This window comes from Epinephelus lanceolatus, chromosome 10, assembly GCF_041903045.1.
Source record: "Epinephelus lanceolatus isolate andai-2023 chromosome 10, ASM4190304v1, whole genome shotgun sequence".
In the NCBI taxonomy this organism is placed as follows: domain Eukaryota; kingdom Metazoa; phylum Chordata; class Actinopteri; order Perciformes; family Serranidae; genus Epinephelus; species Epinephelus lanceolatus.
This window is the reverse complement of record NC_135743.1, coordinates 34,638,304-34,663,893: the sequence shown is the minus strand read 5'-3', so window position 1 is coordinate 34,663,893 and position 25,590 is coordinate 34,638,304. Positions and strand designations below refer to the sequence as shown.

General features: G+C 40.0%; 1 protein-coding gene across 4 annotated transcripts; it reads right to left on the bottom strand.

The window, feature by feature from the left end:
• Positions 1–320: 320 nt before the first annotated feature.
• On the bottom strand, positions 321–24,004 carry fbxl4 (F-box and leucine-rich repeat protein 4). 4 transcript variants are annotated; one of them, XM_078171963.1, is made up of 9 exons: positions 23,946–24,004; positions 21,504–22,139; positions 18,766–19,099; positions 16,011–16,255; positions 15,594–15,807; positions 11,586–11,657; positions 9,154–9,278; positions 8,543–8,730; positions 321–5,563 (listed from the first exon to the last, which is right to left on the bottom strand). In XM_078171963.1, the coding sequence occupies exons 2-9, from the start codon at positions 21,998–22,000 to the stop codon at positions 5,400–5,402; spliced, it is 1,839 nt and encodes a 612-aa protein (XP_078028089.1). In that variant the 5' UTR covers positions 22,001–22,139; positions 23,946–24,004; the 3' UTR covers positions 321–5,399. The 4 variants fall into 4 exon arrangements, with proteins under 4 accessions (XP_078028089.1, XP_033496630.1, XP_078028088.1 ...); XM_033640739.2 differs by lacking the exon at positions 23,946–24,004 and adding an exon at positions 23,498–23,900; XM_078171962.1 differs by lacking the exon at positions 23,946–24,004 and adding an exon at positions 23,329–23,488.
• Between the last annotated feature and the right edge of the window lie 1,586 nt (positions 24,005–25,590).

Sequence of the window (25,590 nt, the reverse complement as noted above, 5' to 3'; positions counted from 1 at the left end):
CTTGATATTCTTTATCGCATATTTTCCTCATATCGTGCAGCCCTTAGTGGAGACTGTTTTTTTCCCCAATCACACCGACACAACTTTACCTATGAATCCTCAGCCCGATACAATAAAACAATTTTCATTTGGTTTGCCAGCGATGATGCACTGTTCACTGAAGCCAAAGAGACAGGGAAAATTGAATATTAACAAGTCAATTCTAGCAACGTACACACTTTGTTGTTACCGTCTGGTTCCTATCATATCCATGTCCTTCCAGGATCAGAGGAGCTGAGAGCATTAAAAGGAGCCACACAGACACAGAGCCCAGAGCTGCATCAGTCGTAAGCCTCCAGTTTATTTAAAATCTGGTGAAAGTGAAGCACCCAGTTTCATCATGACAGAGGTACAATCTTTTTCACACAACAGTGGCTTTCACACTGCAGCACAGGGAGCATCACTGCATATCCTACCAATGGCACAAAGGTTGATCACACATCCAGAGTAGGAGAAGAAGAGAATGCATATTCATTAGAGAAAAGCAGGGCCGTTCCACTCACTCAAGGTAGGGAGCTAAAACAACACAAACATCGGGAGGTGTTGAACCAAACTGCTCTATCAGTCAGACAGTGACCATCTGAGAATGTTCAAATAGTCTTTGTTATTAAATAAATGCCGTTGCAGATAGTTGCTGTACACACTATACATTGTCAGTGTTTTCACTGTGTTGCTATAGTCATTTGAGAAATAATTATCTCAAAATATATTCAAACTGACTGCCTGGATTTGGGCGGGACAGGCATATGTGTCGATGCACTTCTTGGCTTAGAGTCACCCAGCTAGAATAAGCTTTCATTGTTAACTGCCTGCTTTCGACTCACTGAAGTAATACTTGCATCATCTGAATGGGAGGGCTGGTGTGTCACACTGTTACCACACCCATTCTGTTTAAAACACAAAGCAGACTGAAAATATATACATTTCAACATAAGTACAATTTTAATGGGACACTCCAGCACTGTGGGGTTTCCCATCAAACCCACGCTCACATTAGAAGGTTGATATCGATCTAAAATCTGGGCATTCAGGACAAAGATTGTTTGGTGGCATGTTTAACCTAGCTTAGCACAAAGAATGGAAGCGGGTAACTGCTAGCATCAAAACTGTAGCCAGGATTCACAGTAACACATTCAGAGATATTAAGGGAGCTGTATGCACTGTTAGCTGCTAACCGCCAGCTCAGCCATATCCACGGTAAGACCCACACATGCAGACAGCTCAAACTCAAAATCAAAGATAAGCTCTTAATGTCGCATACAGCTCCTTTACCTCTAAAACATCATGAGAATAAGATTTAAAAACACAACTAAATGTAATTTGAGTGTATTCACAGAACATTAAGTCATTTCAGGTCTTTCAAATACCAACCCCTCCCCCAAAATAAGAACATGACCTGTGTTCTTAGTGGTGGCTACAGCACATGCTACAGTGCATTTTCAAAAGCGAAAAGACATAATATGCTTCAAAACCAACTTATGCACACAAAGTATCTCTGTAGTTAGCAAGCTAGTCACTACTAGATCCTTGTGTCTTGTTCACTTTAGAGTTCTGTGTTCACAACCTGTCTGGCACTCCCAATATTCACATTCACAGCACCAAAGCTCAACATTTACATTTTTATCTCCACTTTTTCTCCAGTTGACGGTGCTACGTTAACAGTTTCCCTCTGCTTCCATTCTTTGTGGTTTGCTGCTTGTGCTTAGTGCTATGACAAAAATTCACTTTCTTTGCTAACACTTTACTTGAAGGTATCTACATAAGGGTGACATGACACTGTCATAACTATGACATGATACTGTCATGAACTTGTCATAAACATTATGAACATGTCATAAACGTTTATGACTGCTGTCACTAAGTGTCATTCGGTTTTTGTAATGACAAGTTGACATTGTTTGGGTTGTCTTGATTATGACAACTTGACATTAATTAAAGTGACATTACCAGAAGATGTCTTTGTCATAACAATAATAATCATTATGTCAACTTGTCATAAACACAAAAAGAAGTGCATTTCTTGTTCATTTCAAGTTGTTATGGCAAAGACATCCTCTGGTAATGTCATCCTAGTTAATGTCAAGCTGTCATAATAAGGACATCCCAAACAAATTTAATGTCATCTTGTCATGACAAAGAGATCTTCTGGTAATGCCACTTTGATTAATGTCAAGTTGTCATAATCAAGACAAGCCAAACAATGTCAACTTGTCATTACAAAAACCGAATGACACTTAATGACAGCAGTCATAAACGTTTAAGACATGTACATAATGTTCATGACAGGTTCATGACTGTGTCATGTCATAGTTATGACACCTTCAAGTAAAGTGTTACCCTTTCTTCTTTGTGGTCTGTTAGGCCAGACAAACTGAATGCAGTAAGATGAAACTAATATCATTCCTCTCATTTGGGCAATAAAATCAAAACCACTGATTTTCCCCAAATGTGTGTTACTATTTGTGTATATAAGGATAACGAGTTTACATAACATTTTTATCACACAGGGAAGTATAAATAAATATTATTTTGCATAATAATTACCATGGCTGATATAGAGTATATGGCGTATAAACTGGTCATATAGTGTTGTGGGATTAAAGACCAGGTTTCTGCGTATTACTTTGGTTGAAGGGCGTATAAGCAAAGCACTTCACTACAATCTATACCACATGGACACCACACCACATTCAAACAGGAGTATAAGGCACAAATATTGACTAGTACAGTAGCATGTGCTTAAAATAAAACTTCAAGTTTTTTTTCTTTCAAAAAAGAAATGCTTCGTAAGCACTTCTGTCACATTACAACTGTGGCTTCATATATTACAAAAAATTAAATAATCACGGACAGCAATATGTTTTCACAATCATACAATTACTGCAACCCAATAAGCTAGAACGTTTACATCAGTGCTAAGTGATCGTTTGTTTCATGTGTGTTTGTTGTTTAAGAGCAACACTGACGACAGATAACCTCAGAGCTGATTCAGTGCGCTCTGTAAAGATGTCTGCTGTGCTGGTTTTTGGAGCTAAGTATGTGTAAAAAAAAAAAAAAATTACAACCAGATGAAATATTAAAACCCCTGAGTTTCAGGACAAAATACTGAGGTCACATAGAATATCTAACAACGTTTAACGTACTATCTTCAACTTATTCCACAGTATTCCTTCCTATTGGAGCTTCATTTTGGTAGGTAAATACCTAAATAGGTGGCTGTAGTCAAACAGCAGTGACAGACAGCTTGGCGTGAAAGACAACAGGAAAAGCACGCAACATCACAAAAGCATTGTGAACTGGTGACTTTCGAACTTAATCATTTATCTTTGGAGGCAAAAATCACTCATTATTCCTTCAAAATTACACAGCCAAGCAATTACGAATGAAAATAATGATCTGTAAGCAAACACAGTTATTAATCCAATATTACCTTTTACTTTGCCCTTGGCTGACTTAAAACCCTGACCTGATTTTTTTCCTGACTTGGCCAATGTAAACTGTTCTTATATAACCAAAAAGGAAACAATGAAGCACCCTGTTTAATTTAAAGGGCAGACTTAAAACAGAAATTGACCTGAATCAGGCACATTGGATCTGGTGACGTTATCTACAGATCTAATCCAATCAAAGTCTCAGGTTAAGTTTTAAGTAGTTCTTGTTGTGTCATAGTCGATAAAGAAGGCACCTACCACGCCACAATCTTAAATAAAGCTCTTTCCTAATTACTAAATCATTATCATATCCATCTGTAGGGTAAATGTAGTGAAACAATAAAGGTACACTATGCAGGAATTCTAAGTTACTGTCTGTAAACAGCGAAAGACAGCTGCCTCTGTGTCTGCAGCTGCCTGTAGTAGTGTGAAAGTGAAGAGCGCTCACTCTGCAGCAAATCTGGGGGCCAAAGCCTCCCCAGAAGTACACTGAACACAGACTGGCAGGGGGTCTCTAACTGATGATTCGAATCTCTGACTTTCAGGGGGCAGTCTTGGAGTGAATACATCGCATTTTAGTAAAATCCTGCATAGTATACCTTTAACTGGAACACATTTGCTGTGGTTGCAGACTTCTCAGTATTATGCTATCAGAAATGTTTTAATGGATTTGCTACGTTAGACATAGTTTTTTTATTAGACCTGAAATGATTGGCTGATTAACTTTTAAGTGATCTGACAGACAACTAATTGCAAACTGGGTAATTTACTAATTATTGTATTAAATTTCAGTCACTTTTCAGCTTCTCCAATGTGAGGATTTGCTGCAGTTGATATCATTGTTAACTGTATATTTTTGGACTGTCACTTCCCAGTGCTTTATTCTAAATGAGTCAGTCTGTTGATTTGATGCCCTGGGTGTTTTTTCTACTTCTGCATTTATAGCTCATGTGTAAATTAAAACAAATGTTACTCTGTTAGTCTGTTTTTTCACAAGTTCTTACATGTTTCTAATGAAAACATGACAGTGAATCTCAGGTGCAACAACAGTTTGTGGTGTGTTTCTTTTCAACTTGAGATCCTTGTGTATGATTCTTCACAACAAATAACTTGTGATACTTGCATTAAGGTTTAAGTTGACATAATCCACACAACACAGTGTGAAATAAGGCTCCGTTCACTCCTTTGTTTTCACCCTTAAAGCTCCTGATACCTTCAAACACAAAAGCATCAAGTATGATTTCTTACAATTAAATCAAACTGGCTTGATGTTGTCAGATGCCTTCAGAATGACCCCTGTGCATTCCAACAGCCAGCATAATTGCTGCACATTCTGACAAGGCACTGACCAAGGCCCTGATCTGTAATTATGTTACCAGCTAAAATAAATATGAGACTAACAAATCCTACAGCAGCTTTTCCAACAGTTTCCAATAAGGGTATGCTTCACACATTTTTTGTCCCTTTTTGTTGTCCTGACAAGATGTTCAAAGGAGGATTGCTCACAAATGTTTTTGTTTTGTGTTTTGCACCCAGTACCAAGGCATATTTCCGAGCCTTGTGTTGCTTGGCAATACATGAGTGGTGATTCAGATTCTGGGAAGATGTAGCAGCTTTACTGCAACGACCCTGATTTAAAGTGTCCAAAAAACATAACTACTAAAAAGTCTCACGTTCTTTAATCCTGTGACTGCAAGTCTGTGGTTGTTTGTGTTCAGACAGTTAATCCAAAGAACCTCCTCACCCAGCGCAACTGCTGTATTTACTGATCCGCTAAAAGAAGATCTCGTCTGTGATACAGATGCAGGCGGGTCAGCAATCTCCTACAGCATCTGACCTGCCTCTTATTCACTTTGGGGCAGTATCTGCTGGCGAGCACTTCCCTCCTCTTACTTCCTCTGGACTGTGGGAAATGAGACGGCGCTGGGGTCACTGAGTGAAGCTCTTCTTGATGGCCACATTGGGGAAGAGGCCGGAGAGCTCTTGAACGACCCGCATGTCTATCTGCGAACAGAAGGAGACGTCCAGGAGGAGGAGTCGTGGACAAGACTGGAGGAGTTTCTTCAGTGAGGCAGCACTCACCAGTCGTGTACCTGAACATGAGGCCAGCCACATAGAAAGATACACGACAAAAACATAACAAGAACAGAGAAATGAGATCAAGTAAGTAAATCCACACAAACAATAAACGGCATCTGCAAACGTCTGAGTAAATTAAGTGAAAAAAAATCACTTATGCCTGCAACTGACACCTATAATGTTGTCCAGACCCAAATAACAAGCATCGTCTTTATTACTTGCACCATATAATTTACCCTCCAGCATACAGACCAACCCAGCTGCTAAAGCACACCTGTAACGGCCACACCAGCAGAGCCAGCCGGGAAAAACACCTGTCATGCTATTCTCCTGCCAAGCCCATCACCTTATGCAACTGGAACTATAGTGTTTGTGCACAGCAGTTACTGCGGTGGGATGCTGTTGCAACGTTGCTTAGCGAGCAGTATTTTATTCATATTAATATTAAGCAGATTATTTGGGTTTCTGTTCGCAGTTAACTTTTTTAAGAAATTCTCAAATGCAAACTTGGGATTTGCCACAGACATGTGCGATGTAAAGTGATGCCTCAATTTATGACCCTGCAAAGTCACAAATAAATGCAAGCATTCGGAAAATATGTGTGTTTATCCCAGAAAATATGCACAGCTCCCACCTGTCATGGCCAAGTCATCAGTGTGAGTGTGGTATGAGCGATCATACCAACAATCACCTTTCACATTGCATACTCACAAGACTGTAACTGACTGCGGGCAAAGTATCATGCAAGAACTGTGAGGGGAAAAAAGGTTTTACAGGTATGATCATGAAAAAGAAAAGTGTATACATGATAGTCTTAAATTTGAAATTTAAGTAGAAAAATTCAAATCAAAGGGAAAAAAAAAACAGGAACATGTACACATGAAGTGCACCATGCAAATTTATTTCCATGATTCTTTGACACAGTCCCTTAGTCACACTTGTGATGACAGCCATGCGTAAAGAACAAGGCAACATTGTTGACATCGAGCCATGAAACATATGGCTATGGTTACATATTAACATGGCTGTGATTCTGTCCTCAGAGGCTCCTCTGGGTCTGCTGCTGTTAACTTTGACATCCAACCATGCTCCACAGTGCTAGATGTCAAGATATATGAGAAACATATTAGTTGCTTAAGTCAAATAAATTGATTATGAACACCATTAACAAATATTTAATAAATGACTAGGTCTGTCATGATAGCCACTTTTGGTGGATAATATATTTAGTACTAGAAATAACCTCAACAAACAACATTAATGTCAATGTTAAGACCCGTGTTATGAAACTGATATAATGATAATACAATAGCTTAATAATGCAGTTGCAAAGAGCAATGAACTTTTAATTTGATCAGAAATGACAGTGACACATGTCTCAGCATAGTTTTTCTTTTTGTTCACTCGTCTTAGGTGCTGTAAAAAAAAAAAAATGCTTTAGCGCTTTGGTCGGAAACCCTGCTGTTTATTCTGGCTTCATATTAGCTAAAATTTTGGTGACATTCTTCTAAACATGCATGTAAACACAAGGGCAATATCATGCTGTACAATACATGGATATGACCTCAATCATTTTTGCTGACCCTGATAAGACCATAACCTAATTATCATGACAGATCTATAAATGACCAATGATTATGACGTAGGGGTGGGGCGATTCATCAACCTAATTGACGTCACCAATTACGAAAGCACGTCGATAAAGTAAGCTGCACCTGGAGAAAGCATGGATTCCTCCGGAGAACCAGCTGCAGCTGAAAACCTCGCCTACAAAGTGAAAATGCATTCTCACAGGAGAATAACTGTAGCGCACAGACACTCGAAGTGAAAACATCCCGGAGCTCTTTGTTAAGACGGCAGCAGACAGCACTGCTCTGTTAACATTTTGTCCCCACCCAAGCATGATATGTCAGGATTATCAACACGCTGAACGTGTTTCTGTTAGTACTTTTAGTAGTAGTCACTTAAACTTTCTGCACCACTACTAATGATACCACGTATGACATTTGACGTTGTTATTTGACAGTTTTATATTTTCTGTGTACTTCAGCGGCATACACGAGCAAGAAAACGGCTAACATTACAGTGCGCTGTTAGAGTCTGTAAATCGTTTGTTATTTTCCTCGCCCAACACTGATGCAAAAATACATTTGCCAGTAATTATCTTAAATGCATATTACTCCAGTGATTAAATAAATCCATGTCATAACCATGCCAAGTCAAGTACTTAAGAAAAAATACTGATTCTCTAGATCACGGAAAGGACTGCTGTGATATACAGTTATTAAATTAATGTATGTGTTACAGCAATGCTTTTAAATTTGAGGTCCAGTACTTTCTGATAAGGTATCTGACATATAGCGCCTATTATTATTATTATTATTATCATAACACAATAGTGACGTAGAAATAGGAGTAATTTTAAAATATGCTGCCATCGTGATTATTTTCAAGAGAAGATGATTGAATAAAATATTTAAATATTTATGAGACATGTTTTTGTTATTTACTTTTGGGTAATATAGGTGTTGAATTAATAGAGTAATAAAAAAATAATCATTAGACTAATCAATAAATTAGTCATTAGGTTAGATGATTAACTGACAAAATAATTGTAGGATTAATCAATAAATAAAACAATCTTCAGTGGCATCGGTAGCTGTGCAAGTGCCCCATGTACAGAGGCGATGCCTTGCTGCAGCGGTGGTGAGTTGTCTCCCCACTCTCTCTCTCTCTCTCTCTCTCTCTCTCTCTCTCTCTCCTAATTTCACACTGTCCTGTCCATTAAAGGCAAAAAGCCCCAAAAAATAATCTTTTAAGAAAAAAAGAAAAAAAATAAATTAATAAAATAATAATCTTTAGAATAATCAATAATTAGTCATTAGGTTAGTTGATTAAAGGGAAAATGATTGTTAGATAAATCAATAAAAGAATAATCATCAGGTGCAGTCCCATTATGAAGATATATCCACATGTGTAAGGTAAGAGGTTACCCAGTATGTCGAGGTGCTGCAGCGAGGGGCAGCAGGCAGCCAGCTCCTCTACGTCTGAGTCGCAGACAGTGCGGTTGGCTGTGAGAAAGAGTTTGCGTAGGCTGGGCAGGCTGCGGGCGAGGTGCTGGAAACATCTGGTGCTGCTCTGCAGTGTGGGACACCAGCCCAGGTCCAACTCCTCCAGCATCCTGAGCAAACACATACCAGGCAGGAGAGCACTGGAGTCCACAAATTCAGACACTCGCTTAAAACAGATGAGCTCTGCTTTGCCTCTGTGGTCTACAGCTGCCATATTGAGTTGTTTGTGTTTACAATGTGTTAACTGTATAGAGTGCAATCTAAATAAATGGTGCTTAGTAAGATTATATGTGTTGCCTTTAAAAAATTAAAATAGCTCCTATGAGATTTAACAAGCACAAGGTAATCACTGAGAATATTGGTAGCCTTTACTGGTCTGTACACTATATTTATATTGTGTAGTGACACATTTCATCTGCTATACTGCTTTACAGCACTAAGAAGGAGGACAATACAGTTCCAGCACAGTCAAAGCAAGAAAATGAAACAAGACAAACAGTGTTTACAGCACTGAACCCATTGGTACTACCTACCTGCAGCCAGAGACAAGCTCAGCCAGGCCTCGATCAGTCAGGTTTCTGCAGCGCCACAGGTCCAGCGAGCAGAGTGAGCGACAGCGAGCGGCTAGCATACTGGCCACAACATCATAGTCCTCAATCTGCAGTGGAGACAGGCAGCAGTTAAGTATTCACACTCTCTCCATCATGTGACACATTTGCAGAGCAACAGACTGTTTGGTGCTTCATGGAGAGCCTTTGGAGACTCCACATCAGCTTTAAAATTAAGCCTCAAATATGAAACTCTGCTGCAGCCTCCTCAAATGTTGCAATTGGTTCAGAGATAGCGCATTTTTATAGTCTTGGTATGACCTGGCCCATTCTCAGGGCAGACACTCTACTGCTAGGCCACTGAGCTGGTAGTAAGGATATGATTTGTAAACGGTTACTATGTCTGGCTGTCATAAGCAACGTTATCAAGAGGCAATAATTCTGTGACCATAAAATGCTCTTCCTCCGCAGCAGGTCAAACAGTCAAAGAATTCATTAAATTGCCTTCAGGATATCCTACAGGAGTGAGAAAATGATGCTGTCAGAAGAAACGAGGTAATAAGTTGTCTTGTCTTGTGTATTTTGAGGAAACGTTTGAAATGTAGCGATATTGAAAAGCTGATTAGCTGCATCGCCTGGTTTGAGGGACACAACCTGACTTCCACAAGAGAGAACAAAGCACCGACTGAGAACACCTTGACCAGAGAGAAGAACTGATTTGTGTTTGCGGAGCTGTTATTGTTCTTTGGTGTCAGTTAATGTTGGCCATATTTCATCCTTTCATCCAGTGATGAAAGCAAAGAAACACAATTTAACAGCCGTATAGCCAGTGCAGACACCTTATCCATAGTAATGACAGCATGTAGAACATTCCTCTGAGTTAGAAGTGGACGGATATTACAACTTTTGGCTGAAAGAGTTGCTGTTGTTATGCATTTCCATTGTTAAGTTCTGCATAGCTTCATCACCAATGAGGACTCGAGGAAACTGCTGAAGTTTTGAATTGCTTTTCACCTTTTCTCACTACCTACATCATAGTTTGAAATTCTGCATCAAGTATCCATCAACTGGATGGAAAAACAGCTCGTGACAAAATGGGTGTGTGAGTTACTGAGTCACTCAGTCAGTCTGAGACCAGGTGAGTGCATATTATGCCGACCACACACTAGCAGACTTTGAAAAGACTTTTAAAGACTCAATTCTGACAACCTCTCACATCTAAAGACAACCTGAGTTTTTAGTCACACACTATAAGAGTATGCAAAATCTAGGGGTCACTATTTGCAAGAATACAACTAGATTCCTTTTGAGATTATTTCCCACCCTGCTCCTTGTGGAAAATATTACGCCAAACTCCCTTTAAGAAGTAGGACATATTAACATTTCCTAATGTGTCCGTAAAAACCCACGGCTCTGGAGACACAAGATAAAAGGTGTCATATGTCGGCGATATTCTTGTCAATTCAACATCAATATAATCTATGAAGATAAACTGTATTTACGTACAAACTTTACATTTTGGATTGTGTCGCCCCACCAGCCTCCATTGGTTAGCTGTTTGCTATTTTAGTGGGAGGAGACTGTGGAAATGTGAGTCGAGCTGCTTCAAAAATTAAGATTTCTACATAAAATAAGTGCCGTTTGGTGGATCAGATACATGCCAAATTAAACACAAAATCTTGTTCACTCCACAACTCCACCAGTTTCTCCTGCTTCTCCACAGGAAAACAGAGACTTTCTTGCACCCCCCTGGAATCCCCTCCATGTTTAATATCTACCTGGTTTGCTGCTTCTTGTTTGGCACTTGAGAGAGCACAGCTGTTAGTCGATGACAATGTTCATGTCATTGAATTTCAGTATCTGCATGAGCCAAGACTAAAAACTTACAACATTGAACACGTTTGATTTTGTCGGTACATCAAGACAGGAAAAGACTAAAAAACAGCTCACACTGAGTTTAATGACCACCTTTCACCAAACCATTGAGATGACGGGAATGCCAAACTTTCATAATTTTATTCTGACATTGGAAATAAGTCTGTGACAGTGAAATTGCTTGAAAAGTCATTTGGTGTAAGGCCGACATTAGACAGTCAGTAATGAGAGAAATATGTTTAAGGACTGTGAAGAGAGGCTGAAATCAAAGATAGACAATAAAGTATTCACTCAGTTGTGTTCAGTCTCATTATCACTGCCCTTTATGGATTTAACACCCAACCAGTTTATTGTTAGCAGCTCAATTATTGCTACACTACTGATGTCTCTGCCATCTTTTGGACAAGCTGCTATCCAACAAGGCCACATGGTGGGTTGTGTAGTTAACAGATTGTGTTTTATTTGGACTTCTTCCTGTGTGTGTTTGTGTTTGTGTGTGTGTGTGTGTGTGTGTGTGTGTGTGTGTGTGTGTACATTCTCACCCTCACACAGCTTCCTAGGTTGAGGTGTCTCAGCTCTATGCAGAAAGTCAAGATGCTCAGAATAGCCGTTTGCTGCGGAGACAACAAGGAGAAAGACACAACAGTACTGTATTATATTTTTGTTTCAAAAATTTTTATCCATTCCAGTTTGGATTTGTAATAAATGTCACAAACTGGTTCAGGGAATGTGACATGGAGGGACTCCACACAAGAGTTTTACATAAAATAAAGAATTTATTACACTAAGGTTAACTCAGATGAACAATGGAGTGTGTAAATCAGCAATAACACTAATGCAAGCAATGCAGAGATGTGTGGCATATGTGCTGTGGAGGTGCTGAGGGGACAAACACAAAGGAGGATGATGCAGGGTGGATGTCGGCTGTAGGAAGGGAGAGACAGAGGCAACACATTGGTCAGATTTTATAGCCTGTAACGCCCAGGTGAGCTTAATTAAGCTCACAACCCTCCGATGTCAGCCCACCACCTGAGGAGGTTGGCCAGAATGTCCTCCAAGACAGTGGGAGGGGCATCAATACCACTTTTCCATATGCCTGTGCTGCCTTGGCTTGACCCATTTTGAATTTAAGATTTGCATCTCCATACAGCAGAGCTATCTGTTTGAAGGTGTGTCTTTAAATGATGATGCGCTTGTCTTGAGTTATGACACCTAAAAGCGCCCTCTTTAGTGTTGTTTACTATCGCACTGTGCATGAGCTGTTAGTAACCAGCTACTTACAATCATGGATTTTCAGCCTGCTGTTACGATTTTGCTTGATGTCTACTGTTTATTGCTTGAAAAATGGAAATGGAATGACTGAATGGATCTAAAATCAACACTGAATGATGACAAAGTCCATCTGACATCACCACAACCTGCTTGAAGGCGGTTGGGCGCCCTTTGACCCGACTCCTGCAGGGTGTCTACAGGTGTCAGACACTTACATTTAATGCTTTTTAAGACCTTTTCAAGATCATTTTGAAAGAATTAGAGGTAAGTATAAAGGTAGGTACTGTTTTTGTAGGACTGTGCAGAGGGGGGTTTTATGCAGTAATATGCTTAGGTTAGTTAGGTTAATCTACAACAGGTGAGTGCAAGTATACAGTAAAAAGACAGTATTTGGTTCGGTTGTAGGCTTTAAGATTTTTAACACCATCAAGCAGAAGAGCTTGACTCATTTTGAAAAATAGATAAAACAAATAATATTCATTTTTGTGACAATCAAGACCTGACAAAATCAAATGTAAGTCTATTTCATGACTTTTTAGAATTGAAGACATTTGTAAGACTGTAGAACCTGCAGACACCCTGTCCTGAGATGGTCCATCTAGGGCAGAAAAACTTGCATGTTTAAACTGGTAATGGAAACATAAATCAACGCAGCATGGTTTGACCCAGCATGGCCAAAAGTGCCAATGAAAAAGCGTCATTAGACCCTTGCATCACAACAAATAAGGAAACAAAAGAGGACAAAACACAGAAAAGACGGAAAAAAGGAAACTTGATTCAAATAAGTGCTGTATTGGAGCAACATGTTCTGCAACAAACTAAACCCCAGACATTTTATCTGAGTGTAAATCTAAAAGCTATATATTAAAACAACAACATACACTTAAATAATGGAAACGTGTCCAGTCATGTCATCCAAAGTTCCTCCTAAGTGATTTCCTGTCTGCTGCCTGGGGCACTCAGGTAATACTTATTGTATTTAAGGGAATTTAATACAGCTCAACAGCTAGTTTTTATGTCTCCTTACAAAGTCAAGAATACTGAGGACAGAGACCTCTCCAGTGGCTCTTCAGCATGGATAGAGTTATGGGAATTCAACACTGCAACTGCCAACACATGTACCTCAGTGGCAGGAGAAAGTGTCAGACATGAAAGTGAAAGCCTTTAGTGTGTGTGTGTGTGTGTGTTTGGTGTGTGTGCTCGAGTCTGTCGCTGGCATCTTTATAAACGCCTCTCTCTGGCGAGCTAGCCATTTAATTAGAGCAGTGACAGGGTAATGACAGCTGAGATGTCAGGGTCTCAAACAGACACACAGCTTGCTCTGTCTGCCTGGGTATAAACAACCTGCAGCACGCTGCCTGGCTCCACCGCAGAAACTCTACACTGCCTTCTGCCCACGACGCCGCTCTGAAACATGACAAACACTGGAGAAACGCTGAGGTGTAACACCAAAACACAATACAGTGGTTTTACACGTCAGACAGGCCTGAACCTGAACACATGCAGTGTGGGTCTTTAAGATCCCCTGGGCTCAGAGTTGACTCAGTTCATCTCAGAAGACAACAACATAGAATGAGCTACATCCAACCGAAAACGCATACCATCAAATCAGCAGCTTGTGGAGACCATTAGCTTGACATTAAGGGCAGGGCTTCTGAGAGCTTTATCAAACTGAGGTTAAACCTTTACAATACAATTATTTTCTTATAAATGAAGCTATTCAGTATGTACAGAACAAACTGCAGCCAGCAGCTTATGCTCCTATTTCAAACTTGTGGACTGGGACCACCCAAGAGGTCAAAAAATAAGTCTGAAGGGCCTTGAGATGATTCACTTTTCTTTTGATTAAATCTTTGTTTTTCCTCTTCAGGCCTCTAAAAACCATCAAAATGAAACAATCTAAAAAAGGGAAATCACTCTTTGGTTGAACTAATCACAGCTTATAGACCTACTGTATGCAACCTGTGACAAGGAGGTGTGAGTAGGTATGACTTGGGTGCAAAGGGTGAAAAGCTAAAACTGGTCCACTAAGACTGGGCTTACTGTGTTTTACTGTAGACATACTGTAGTTTCTTGGTACACCGGAAATCATGCGAGCTACCTCCTGTAGCAGAAGCAGCACTATATAGTTTTGTTTCAAACAGTTCCAAAGACACAATCATCTCCTCTGCCAGCACTAGATAAATTTACTCTGCAGAATGTCTGCAAACAAGAGAGAAAACAATTACCACTGCAGCAAAACAAAATTCATAACAGGAACTGCCCTGAATTGAGAACGCAAAAAACATGAAGCAGTGGGGTAATAAGGAGTGACCACAAAACAGCTCATGTTTTGATGCTCATGTTAATGTCAAGTGAACATGCTGAGGTCCAGGCATGTCAGTCTTTTTGCTGTTGGTAACATGAATACTCACCAAGGCCTTTTTTCTGCTTTGTAATTAGCTAAGAGATGTGATTTATCCATCTGTATGCTAATTAGCCTAGCATCTGATCTTTAATACTGACTTGTGATGATTTTGGCATCTTGTGCTCATGACCAGCTTACAACATAGTTGCGACAGAAGACAGAGATACGGTTCACAGGAAATGTACTGTATCTGTACTGTAAACTACCATTTATACTAACTGACTTACTGACTCTCAGCGTAGAGCTTCCAACCATATAACACAGTCTTCATCAGCAGATGTAGTTTGCTTAATGTCATGAAAACATATGTCAACTGCTGCTTACATGCTCTAAAATGAACTGCAAAACTTAATTTCAAGCCAACAAAGACTAGATGTCCTATAAAAGCTCAGTACAATGTTCATTTTGAAAATCCATTACAACTGCGTTATCAATGTTAACTGACCTGCTTACAGAATTCCCAAATATTTCATAAAATTGATCAGAAAGCCTGAGCCTTTCCTGCTGTGAATTACACATCTCTTTATTTCAATATATTCTAATAATTCAATGACTTGTGAAAATCTGACATGACAGTAAATGTAACTTCTTCAAAGTTAACAGAATCCAACTATTACTTCTAGACATGATATTCCCTCTATATTAAGTCATATTTAATACTGAAAAGGTGTAGAAGTGTAGCCTTACATGTCTACAAGGTAACTACGCAACTCTTATATTCCAATATTACAAACAGCCAGGGCAGCCATTTGAAATACAAACATATCATTAACCAGTCTACCTGCTGTATTTGGACAGGACAGATGTAAGTGCGCAGGTGAAAATGTCATTCTGATTGTGGTTGCCCAGATACAGTGTTGACCGTGCCTACCTCTATCTTGGTCCGGTAGAGCACCAGCCTACGGAGGCCTGTTAATTTGGAGATGTGTGTGAAGGCCTGTGGGTGGAGGCGGTCGCAGGAGGACAGGTTGAGCTCCTGCAGCCTGGGACAAGTCTGAGAGATGACCTCCAGACAGGCCTCGTTCAAGAAGTGGCAGCAAGACAGCTCCAGGCAGGCCAGGCTGAGACCACAGGCCTTCATGAAGCTGAGGGGGAGAATGGAAGGAGAGGGAAAGACATGAGAAGAATAAATTCATCCCACAACAGCAACCTAATACCTAGAAAAGGTTTTAATCAGTTTCCTTTGTCTCAGCATTTCACCCCATGAAACAAATGCTTGTGAGTATTTGCTAGTTTTCCAAGGTCACATCCTTGTCTTCTAGCACTTGTGGCTCGCTGACAGTCTGACCTGCTGAAGCCGGTCAGGGTGAGAGCACCGCGGTTGCCGGTCCAGGACAGGTTGAGCCTCTGGAGGAGGGTGCAGCGGCTCTGCAGGTGTCCTAAGGAGGCGTCATTCAGCCGGCTCCAGTAGGGCTGCAGACTCAGCTGGGTGTACTGCAGTGGGTCGCAGCAGTGCTGGTGCAGCAGCTTACAGCTCTGGGCCAGACGGCAGAGGTCTGGCAGGGTCAGGTGGCTCAGTATCAGCTGGATGAGCTGTGGATGGAAGATGGGGAGATTGGGTAGGAGAAAAGAAAGGAAGGGGTTAGATGAGGGAAGGGAGACAAAAAGAAACAGGAGAGAAAACAGAGGATTGTTAGATCTGGTAGGAGAACATAGCAGAAAGCAAAGTATAATACAGAACACTGAAGAGTAGTAGAATGTAGTGGAGAACAGAGAATAACAGAGTAGTCTGGAGAATGTTAATTGCGTCCCCTCTGTCAGGCAGATCTAAATAGTGTTTATCTGGGACACAAAGCACTGATAGCAGGATCAGTGGAGAGGTGAGCCGGCTTGTTTTGCACTGTGTTCGTGTGCCTCTCAAAGAGAAAGAATGACTGTGCTCGTGTGAGTGTGTGTTGCAGTGAATTAACAATACACGGTGTTCAAGCGGGTATCAGCTGACAGATAATAGCTATATTGTGTTTCTGAAACAAACACACGGCGGTTGTGAAGACTGCTGTTAATGGCAGTGGTTTGGAGAGGAGATAAGAGAACGAATATCAAGAGTACTGCCGGTGTTTTGAAGCTCGCTATAGACAACATGATACGTCTGTATGGCATGAAAATGACTCTGTGTCCGTGAGTGCACACAAGATCAAGTGTCAGAATGAGTCCAAGCCACAATGCTCGTGTGTGTGTTTGTGTGGAATACTTGTTATTACAGTGTGCATTTACACTCCGGGGCACATGTAATCATTTTAGGGCAAGGTGTTGCTGATGACCTTGGAGATTATTGTAAGTTATGATCAGCAGTCATTTTAAAAGAATCTATGTAATATTGTGACAGATAATTATATGAATTATTTCGTTGGATAAGGTGACAAAAAGAGGCAAAACTTTTCTACTTGAGTTCTCTATGTCAGGCAGATGAAATGTAAATGTGCTGCAGTGTCTTACTGCTAAAACAGTCAAGTAAATGATTAGTTGATTAAAAGTAATTTATAATGCAAAAGTGACAAACATTCTCTGGCTCATGCTTCTTAAATGTGAGGATTTCATGTTAGGATTTTGGACTGTTGATCAGACAAAACAAGAAATTGGAAGATGTCACATTGGGCTGCTACCTAATGACATTACATTGACTTTAAAATAACTAACTAAAAAAATAACTAAAAAAACTAGAAACGTGCACTCATAGCGTAAAGATCTCCGCTAGGCGGCCCCTGGAGCTAAACACTGCCACTCAAGCAAAATACACCACGCAGCTGCACATGCTCAAATTGTCCCTCTTGGATCCCTTACAGTCAAAATGGTGACAGAGATAACTGCCTAACTTCAGTGGATTATATCATATCAGGTATGGAATTAATCTGCCAAGGCTCCTGTTCAAAATGAGACCAAACTTTTCAATGGATGTGAGTCTTCAAGCCATGACGAAGGCCAAACGTTGCCTACAACAGGCGGTAAGGCTTATTGTTTTTGGCCAAGCTGACTGCTAGAAACCTTTCTTGCTCTATGCTTTTGCTATTTGATTTTGTTCATCACTTGGGGCCCCTATCAGCTAGTTAAGAGGAGTCAGCAGCCAATGAGGGTATAAAACAGAGCAGTTAATAAATTAGGGTTTTGAACAACTGTAAATCACTGCAACCATGAGAGGTCCTTAAGCATACAGTCATAAATGTGCTCACAAATTATGGGGCTGATTGGTTCAATAGTTGGTGAGATTAGCCGCGGACAGACAGATACACTCACTCACTCACTCAAGCACGCAAACACACAACCAGACACATGATTGCCTTTAAGCTTATACCTGGTGGAGATATTCAACAGATTCAGTAATAATTACAAAAAATATTGTTAGTTTTAGGCTTACAGTACACCGAATACTACTACTACTAATAATAATAATAATAAAATGAAAAACTGTGAGTTGTAGGCAACCAAATTTAAGCACGCGCAACGGGAAAGCCCCTGACTGGAAGGTTGTGCAGTTTACTGACATCTGTAAATTTGTAATATTTCTAAAATCATGCGACAAAATTCAAGTTACTTCTTTTCATGCTTAAATGTGAAAAGCAATCAGACACCCAAGATTTACTGGCACTGGCTTTAAGGTATCCTGTGGAGCTTTTGACCTCTAGTAGCACTGTGGAGCTGTGTTTTTATGAGTAGGTCCCTATTTGCATGTGCATACATATACACACGTTCACAGGGTCCATGATACACAGCCCTGCCAATGGTTTCGCACTATTCCGCTGATCTTCAGGTGGCAATAATATGTCAAGAAAGGCTGCAATGCACATGGGCAGTGAAGAAGAAGACTGCAAAGTGGTAAACATGGATGATAAGAATGAGGAACTCAAAACACTTAAAGCACCGGCTTTACAAATATTTTCTAAGGAAAGAAAAGTATTAATGTGTCGCATAAGTAACACTAAATGTAAACTTGTATGTTTAGAGGAAAACTGTTCAGTTAAAGAATCACGTCTGAAAAACAAAAATTGAATTCTGTGTGTATCTACTCTGAGTGATTGAGTGTACACATCGTTAACATCTGTAATCACCTCATAGGGCAGTCTGTCAAAGTAGCCATTGCCTGTCCTCTGGTGCTTGTTATCTCCTTGTCTGAATGGACCTCCAACATCAGACAGCTCCTCCTCGCTGTCACTCAGGTCATTAATGTCAATGACAGGCATCTTATAGAGGGCCAGCATGGGCCTCTCTTTTACCCCTCTCAGGATGACAGCATCCAGCTCAGTGTAGTAGTCCAGCAGAGAGCTGTTGACCTCCAGACGCAGCAGGTTAGTGGGGAAGTTGATATGCTTGATGGTGGGGGAAAACTGACGTGCCTGGGGGGTCAGCATCTTGGTGGGCTCTCCTGACCACAGCACCTCCCACCTGGAACAAACATAGAATTGTACTGTAAAGCCATAGGTGGGTATCTTTGATCACAGTTTTTTATCCCCCCTGAAAATAGACCTGTAACACGGTGTTGATTTGTGGGCTCCAGTCTACCTGTAGCACTGTGCACACCATCCACTGGATCTGTGCAGTCATTTATTTGACTCTGCAATGGCACTATGGTGCTTTATATGTCTTGTAACACCTGACCACATTCATGATCCTTCAGGATTGCACTCCCTGACTTCAGTCTCACATCTTCAGCAAAGACTCGTAAAGGACGATTGATGTGCAGTGATTAACTATTTTAGTTCCCTCCTGCTGTCCACACCATAGCCTTGCAGAGGATATGAGTTATACCATAATTACAGTATGATTATAAAGTAGGATTCCTTGGGGGCTTTCACATCTCTAGTTCAGTTCATTTAGTCGTGACCAAGGAAAAAAAATATGATACATCGTCTGATCAGGTTTATTGTTCACACTGACCTTTTACAAAAGAACCAAGAGGGGTAAACATGTAGTTGTGGCGACTGACATGTCGTTGACTAGACAGTTATGGCAACTGTCATCCTGCATCATCAGGACGTTTATGCAGCACTTTAATGTTTCTGATGTGCATATTTCTGCTTGCTGGTGTCACAAGGAGCTCACAAAGAAATAACTTAATATAAGCATTATTAGACTGCAAATTAAATAATGAAATACAGGTAGAGACAGGATGAAAACGAGGCGTCTTGTACAGTGATGATTCGGGGTTTATTACTGTGAGATCACTGTTAGATTCTTTTTAATGGACTTAATGCACTGACAAAGGACACTGAGTCGAATATAAGCACAGCAGTTTTAACAGCTTTTTAATCAGGGAAAATACCCATCCTGATGCACATATGTGTCACCATGGTTACCAAATGATTTGCACATAATAGTTATATACATGTTCTTATTCATATAATTTATAATATTGCTTTATGAGCAAATTTAATGATCAGCAGATGGATTTTTTTATTAGCTTAGCTTTTGAAATCATGCTAAAATCACATATCTGTTGTCATGAAGTCCTGTGGTTAGTTTATTGGCTTTCACACCGCAAAGGAACCGCACCTGAGACCTACCCTTTCAAGCTGTCTCAATTCTGTTGTTTAGTCAGAGGAAGAGTTCAACTGACAGCTTTCGCACCAGCCCAAATCAACTGTATTAACCAGGCAAACGGACATGAGTTTGTTTGAACTGAACCAAACAGATTTTTGTTTTTGGCAACAGGTAAAGGTCTCATTATGTTCATTTTGACACTGGTTAGAAATCCATTTCTCTTTTGGTACTCTTATGGAGGCTCTCTCCAAGGACACCAGGCCAGCCAATAACATTTGAAAATGAATTTTCATGTAGGATGCTGACCTTGTATTCCTACTCAGCCCCCTGTATGCAGACAAACATGCCTAAAGAAGCAATTTTTCAAAAAGAGACTTGTTTATCATCTTTCTTTTTATGAATCAGACAAGGAACTAGAGAAATTCCAGTTCACTGTAAACTTTATGACTGTCCAACAAATACTGGTGTATGCTGGTTGATAAAAAAAAGAGATAGGAGTTAACTGCCAAAAACATATTAAAATATAAATCATTTTTCATTAATAATACAGCTGTGCCCAAAAAAACATAAATGACAAATTGGGATGAATTGAAATTTGGCACACAGTGTCATTTCAGTGTTGTGCATAAATATGCTCCTTAAGGCTTATTACAGAGTGTGTCTCTGCCAGAGTAAAAAAGTCAGCTTAAGTTCACTTCTGGTTCATAGCTAATACTGAATTGATGAGGTTGGTTCTACAAAAGTAACTACCATATGTACAAGTTCCCTGTTTTATCAGGTTTAACAGGTGCTTAATCATATCAGTCAGTTCATCAATCAAATACAACATTATATATTACCCTGCTTACAGTTTCTCTTAAGACTATTACCACTAAAACTTCAGGCTTACATTTGTGCCTTTTGGTTTCACTGTTAGCAGAAACTTGAGTGCTGCTCTGCTAGGATGCTGTAGGAGTTGAACAATTTCTTAAAGTAGCCATAAACATTATTTATGGAGGACTCTCTATAACAATCCAATGGCATGTTTTTATAAACAAAGGGGAATAATAAAGGAAAGCCAACTTTAATAAATACTGCAAATGCCAGGTCGATTAGTAAGAGCATAATAATACAAGTAAAAAACACAAAATAATTCAAATAAAGTCAGTAATATCTCCAGGGTTCATTCCAAATACTAGAAGACTGGGTTCTAAGTCATGTGTACCTGCTGGTATTGCATGGTTTTCTTATTAGTGTTAATTATCTAAACATTTTTTTGGCACACTGAGAATGACTGATGACGGTTTCCTGGACAGATGGTTGTCTTTACCTGACATCAGTAGGTGGGTTCTGGGAGAAGGGGTTGTGAGAGCAGGCTAAAATCTGGACGATGGCTCCAGGGTAATAAGTCTCAAGCACTTCCACTGCTGTAGGGTAGACAGGCTCCTCAAAGCCTAGTTCAATATAATCCTGGCTGTGGAATCCTTTAGGGGTGCGGCGGAAAGGTGGCGGAGCACTGGCACATTGTTCCCACCACGTCCCATAAGCTCTGAATACAGCCGTCTGGGTGAAGTCCCCTGAGCTGGGGTAGACGTTTGGTACCCCAGCCAGGTTCCACATGGTGTAGGACATGCTATTCTCGCTGCCATAGTGGGAGCTGAAGTCCAGAACCTCCTTGGCATACTGCTCCACCTCCACACTCACTGGCAACACTGCCCGCTGGCCGGACTCCACAGCCCGCCGACTGGTCAGGGCCTCGCCTCGAGTCCCACTCCTGGAGCGTCGCCGCAGACAGATATAGTAAAACATGCTCAAGAGGGTTAACATAGGGAACTCTGGGGCTGATGGGGGCAGTGGGGAGAAACAGAGGCTAGAGGGAGGAAGAGCCTCCACCTACTGGAAGGGCACTGGCTCAAGGGCCGGGGGTGTACAAAGCGTGGGCTAGAGGCTCGGCTGCATGCATGACCTGTAGGTTAGGCAAAGACAAACATAAGTGAGAACACCAAGACAGCAGTTATGACTGAGGCACCAGAGAGTACAACTCAACATAATTCTGAATGCTTATATATTTTAGATTAAAGGGGAGGAATGTGTTCCATCAAGATTAGTAGCTTAATGTATATAAAACCTTTACAAAATATAGAGACACATCCATGTCCAAAAATAATTCAATCAACAAATCCTTGTACTACTAACAGGACAACCTCCAGACGACAAATCTTATAGAGAGTTAAAGTAAAGCTTATTGATCTAAGTTGTAGCTTTTAAAGCATATTGACAGGTACATGGCGTCCTACCATAGGTGGACTACTGTCTTACTTAGCAAACACCTGGCATTAATGTGATAGGTGGTGACACTGCCAATCTACATCTGCCACAACCGCCCTATTAGCAAAAGGTAGCTTAGTACCACTGCTTTAGCACAATGGAAAAATACCTGTTTCTATTAATGACCTTTCCTCATGATGCAAGCAACATGCAGGCTGTGAGTTGTGCTCAGTGGAACATCAGGACATGACACCTCACTTTGATTAAATTTATTTACAAGTTATTCAAATCAAGCAGCTAATGTTACACAGCTGTAGGCTACAGTAAGCAGTGCATATTTGCAAGACTTTAAAGGGCCCATGTGATCAGGATGTAAACAAAAGCATACAGCAACATTCATGCCAGACTGGAACTACTAGTATCCATACATACTGGATAAACAGGTCTGTTACATATAGGGCCAACACTCGAAGACAACTGAACTTAAAAATGTGTTAATGTTTACCGTTACAAATGCTGGTAACGCTTTAGCATGAATGTTTTTCTAAGCACAAAAGTTCTAATGTTTACGTTACACATACGGGAAAACAGCACAAACAATTCAAGCTAGTCAGTTTTATGAATGCTACTGAGAAATGGCTGTGCCGTTTGACACTGAGTCTGTTTGGTAAAATGTCATCTCTTCTACATATTATTAACTAACGGTAGCTAACTGTCCCAAAACCTTATACTTTAGGGCATTTCCTATTGCAACGTTAGCTAACGTTAAATTACATTAACACGAACTAGCGCTAAGAAACTGTTGTCTTCTGAAGACCATAGTACAGTAAAATTACTAAAAATGCCAATTACAGAAGTGACATTAGACAGAGAGGTGAGCTGCCTACCTCAGCTAATGTTGTTCGTGTTACCATTAAAAAGCTGTTCGCGAGCTAGCTAGTCTACGTTAGCTAGCCACGTTAGCTTACAAGCAAGCCGAGCTGTCAAAACATGTCATAGCCTTCGCAGCTACATTTGCAAACTCCATCAGTCAAAGGGGAATTAATTTCAAATTACGGTAAACGTAGGTCGATGTATCCAATCATGTGGATCAATCCTCTTCCTCCCGTTCAACCACCGAGCCACATTGCTACCGTTTACCTTGCGATGCCTTCACGAACAGTCGGACAATACACATACTCACTGAGCGCACATTATAATCAACACATCTGGAAAATATTGCTGGGAATACCACCGTTTTGTGTGGTATCGAGTTTTTGTGATGTTATGGTGACTAAACTAAGTGTATTTCAAAGGTCGTGTCGTCAGCTAAGGATAAAAGTGATTAATTCTGCAGAATTGCAATTTTTATCCTCATAATTGCACCACTGCTGCACTAAAGTCAGTAATCATGTCACTGTCAATGTCATGGCATTGCCATCTAAATTAAAAAAAATTCTGACTAAAGAGAAAGTATACGACGTTCATTGTGACAGCTTCGTTCAAAATGAGTGACTGAATTTACCGAGTTTGAAACGTCTGTAGTTGGTGGGCGCTCCATAGGACCATTAAATGTCGCATCACTTCCGTACAACAAAGTATCAACATCCGGTCAGGATTCTACAGAGATGTGTCGATACCACCACTAGCCATTAACATGAAAAATATATATATATTTTTTTAATATAACCTTGTTGTAAGCACTAGATTCCTACAGTAGGCTGTTAGCTTAATTTGCAAAAATAACGGTATAATTCATATGAATACTCAAAATGATTTATCTAAAACAAACAAACATTTCTTTAGGCCAACAAAATGTTTTAAATAAACGACTTTGGCAGTATCTTTTTTGTGACACATTGTCAGTGAGAGCTTCCACACAGACTGGCTTAAAGCCAATCCTCTTGCATGTTCTTTTGATTATAGACGGACCCATGCTGAGTGATATTTGAGAATTTAAAGGTTTTGTTAACATTTATGTATTTTTTTACTTACGCACGACATAACAACACGTAATATAAACCAACGTTTTTGACTAGACTCAGACACTTTTTTCTCCTATTAATATAAGATTTTGATTAGAATCAACTTTTTGGAAGGAAATCAGAAAATTCTGATACTCTCTTTTTTAATGAAGTTGCATCATCTGTCACATGCCTCGTTAGCTATTTGATATAGTGACTTTTAATATGATCAGTATATGGTTAGTTCACAGTCCGATACTTATTATGTTATGAGGCCCAAACTAATCTAACTGAAAATAACTATCTCTCAGTATGATTCCAATTTCCAGGCTTTTCCTTACGCACTGAGTTTTATGTGAATATTTTTTGTTCAATGTCAGATCTAGAGTGATTCCTCACACAAAAATACATGTTCTTTTAAGCATAAATATTAATGGACATACATTCTTTATGGACAGAAGTGATCTGTTTTCTGTGTTTCACCCAGAACTGTTATTTGACAGTTGTTATTTTCATTTTAACTCTGTTTGTTTGCAGGCTACAGAGAGAGAGAGAGAGAGAGAGAGAGAGAGAGAGACGTTGACATGGGGGACAAAGTCAAATCAGAATTTCTTATGAAGCTCTGCAGAGCAAACCACAGGCTGAGAGAGCTGACGAAAGAAAATGCCAGACCGACATGCCTGTCTCTTATTGAAGTTGAAAATTTGTCAGGTATTCATATTAAACAAACATCTGAATGTCACTCTTGGTCAAATTAAGGTTGTCAAGACAACCACAAAATTCCACATTACCACAAACTGGTACAACTGTAAGAGCACTTCGTTGGATTTGCCATCAAAATATTGTCGCCATGTTGACAGCTCAGACTCCAAAATAAAGACCTCAATTTTCTTATAATCAAAATATACATTTAGTTAACACATAAACTTTTAACACATAAAGCTTTTAATACTATAAGGGACTGGTCTGCCCTGAGGGGCTTATATGAGAAAAGGACCATAGCTTGCTTACAGTGCGGAGGTGGCTTTAACTGCTGCATAAAAATGATAATAGAAAACAGTTTGGCTGTTATTGTAACAACTGAGAGACAATTTGTAGATTATACTGAATCATGCATTTGCTGAAATACTGAAATTTATACAGTTTAAGTGTGTGTGTGTGTTTTTCGAGTTACCCTGCTTTCTCTACGAGATGAAGGATTTGAGG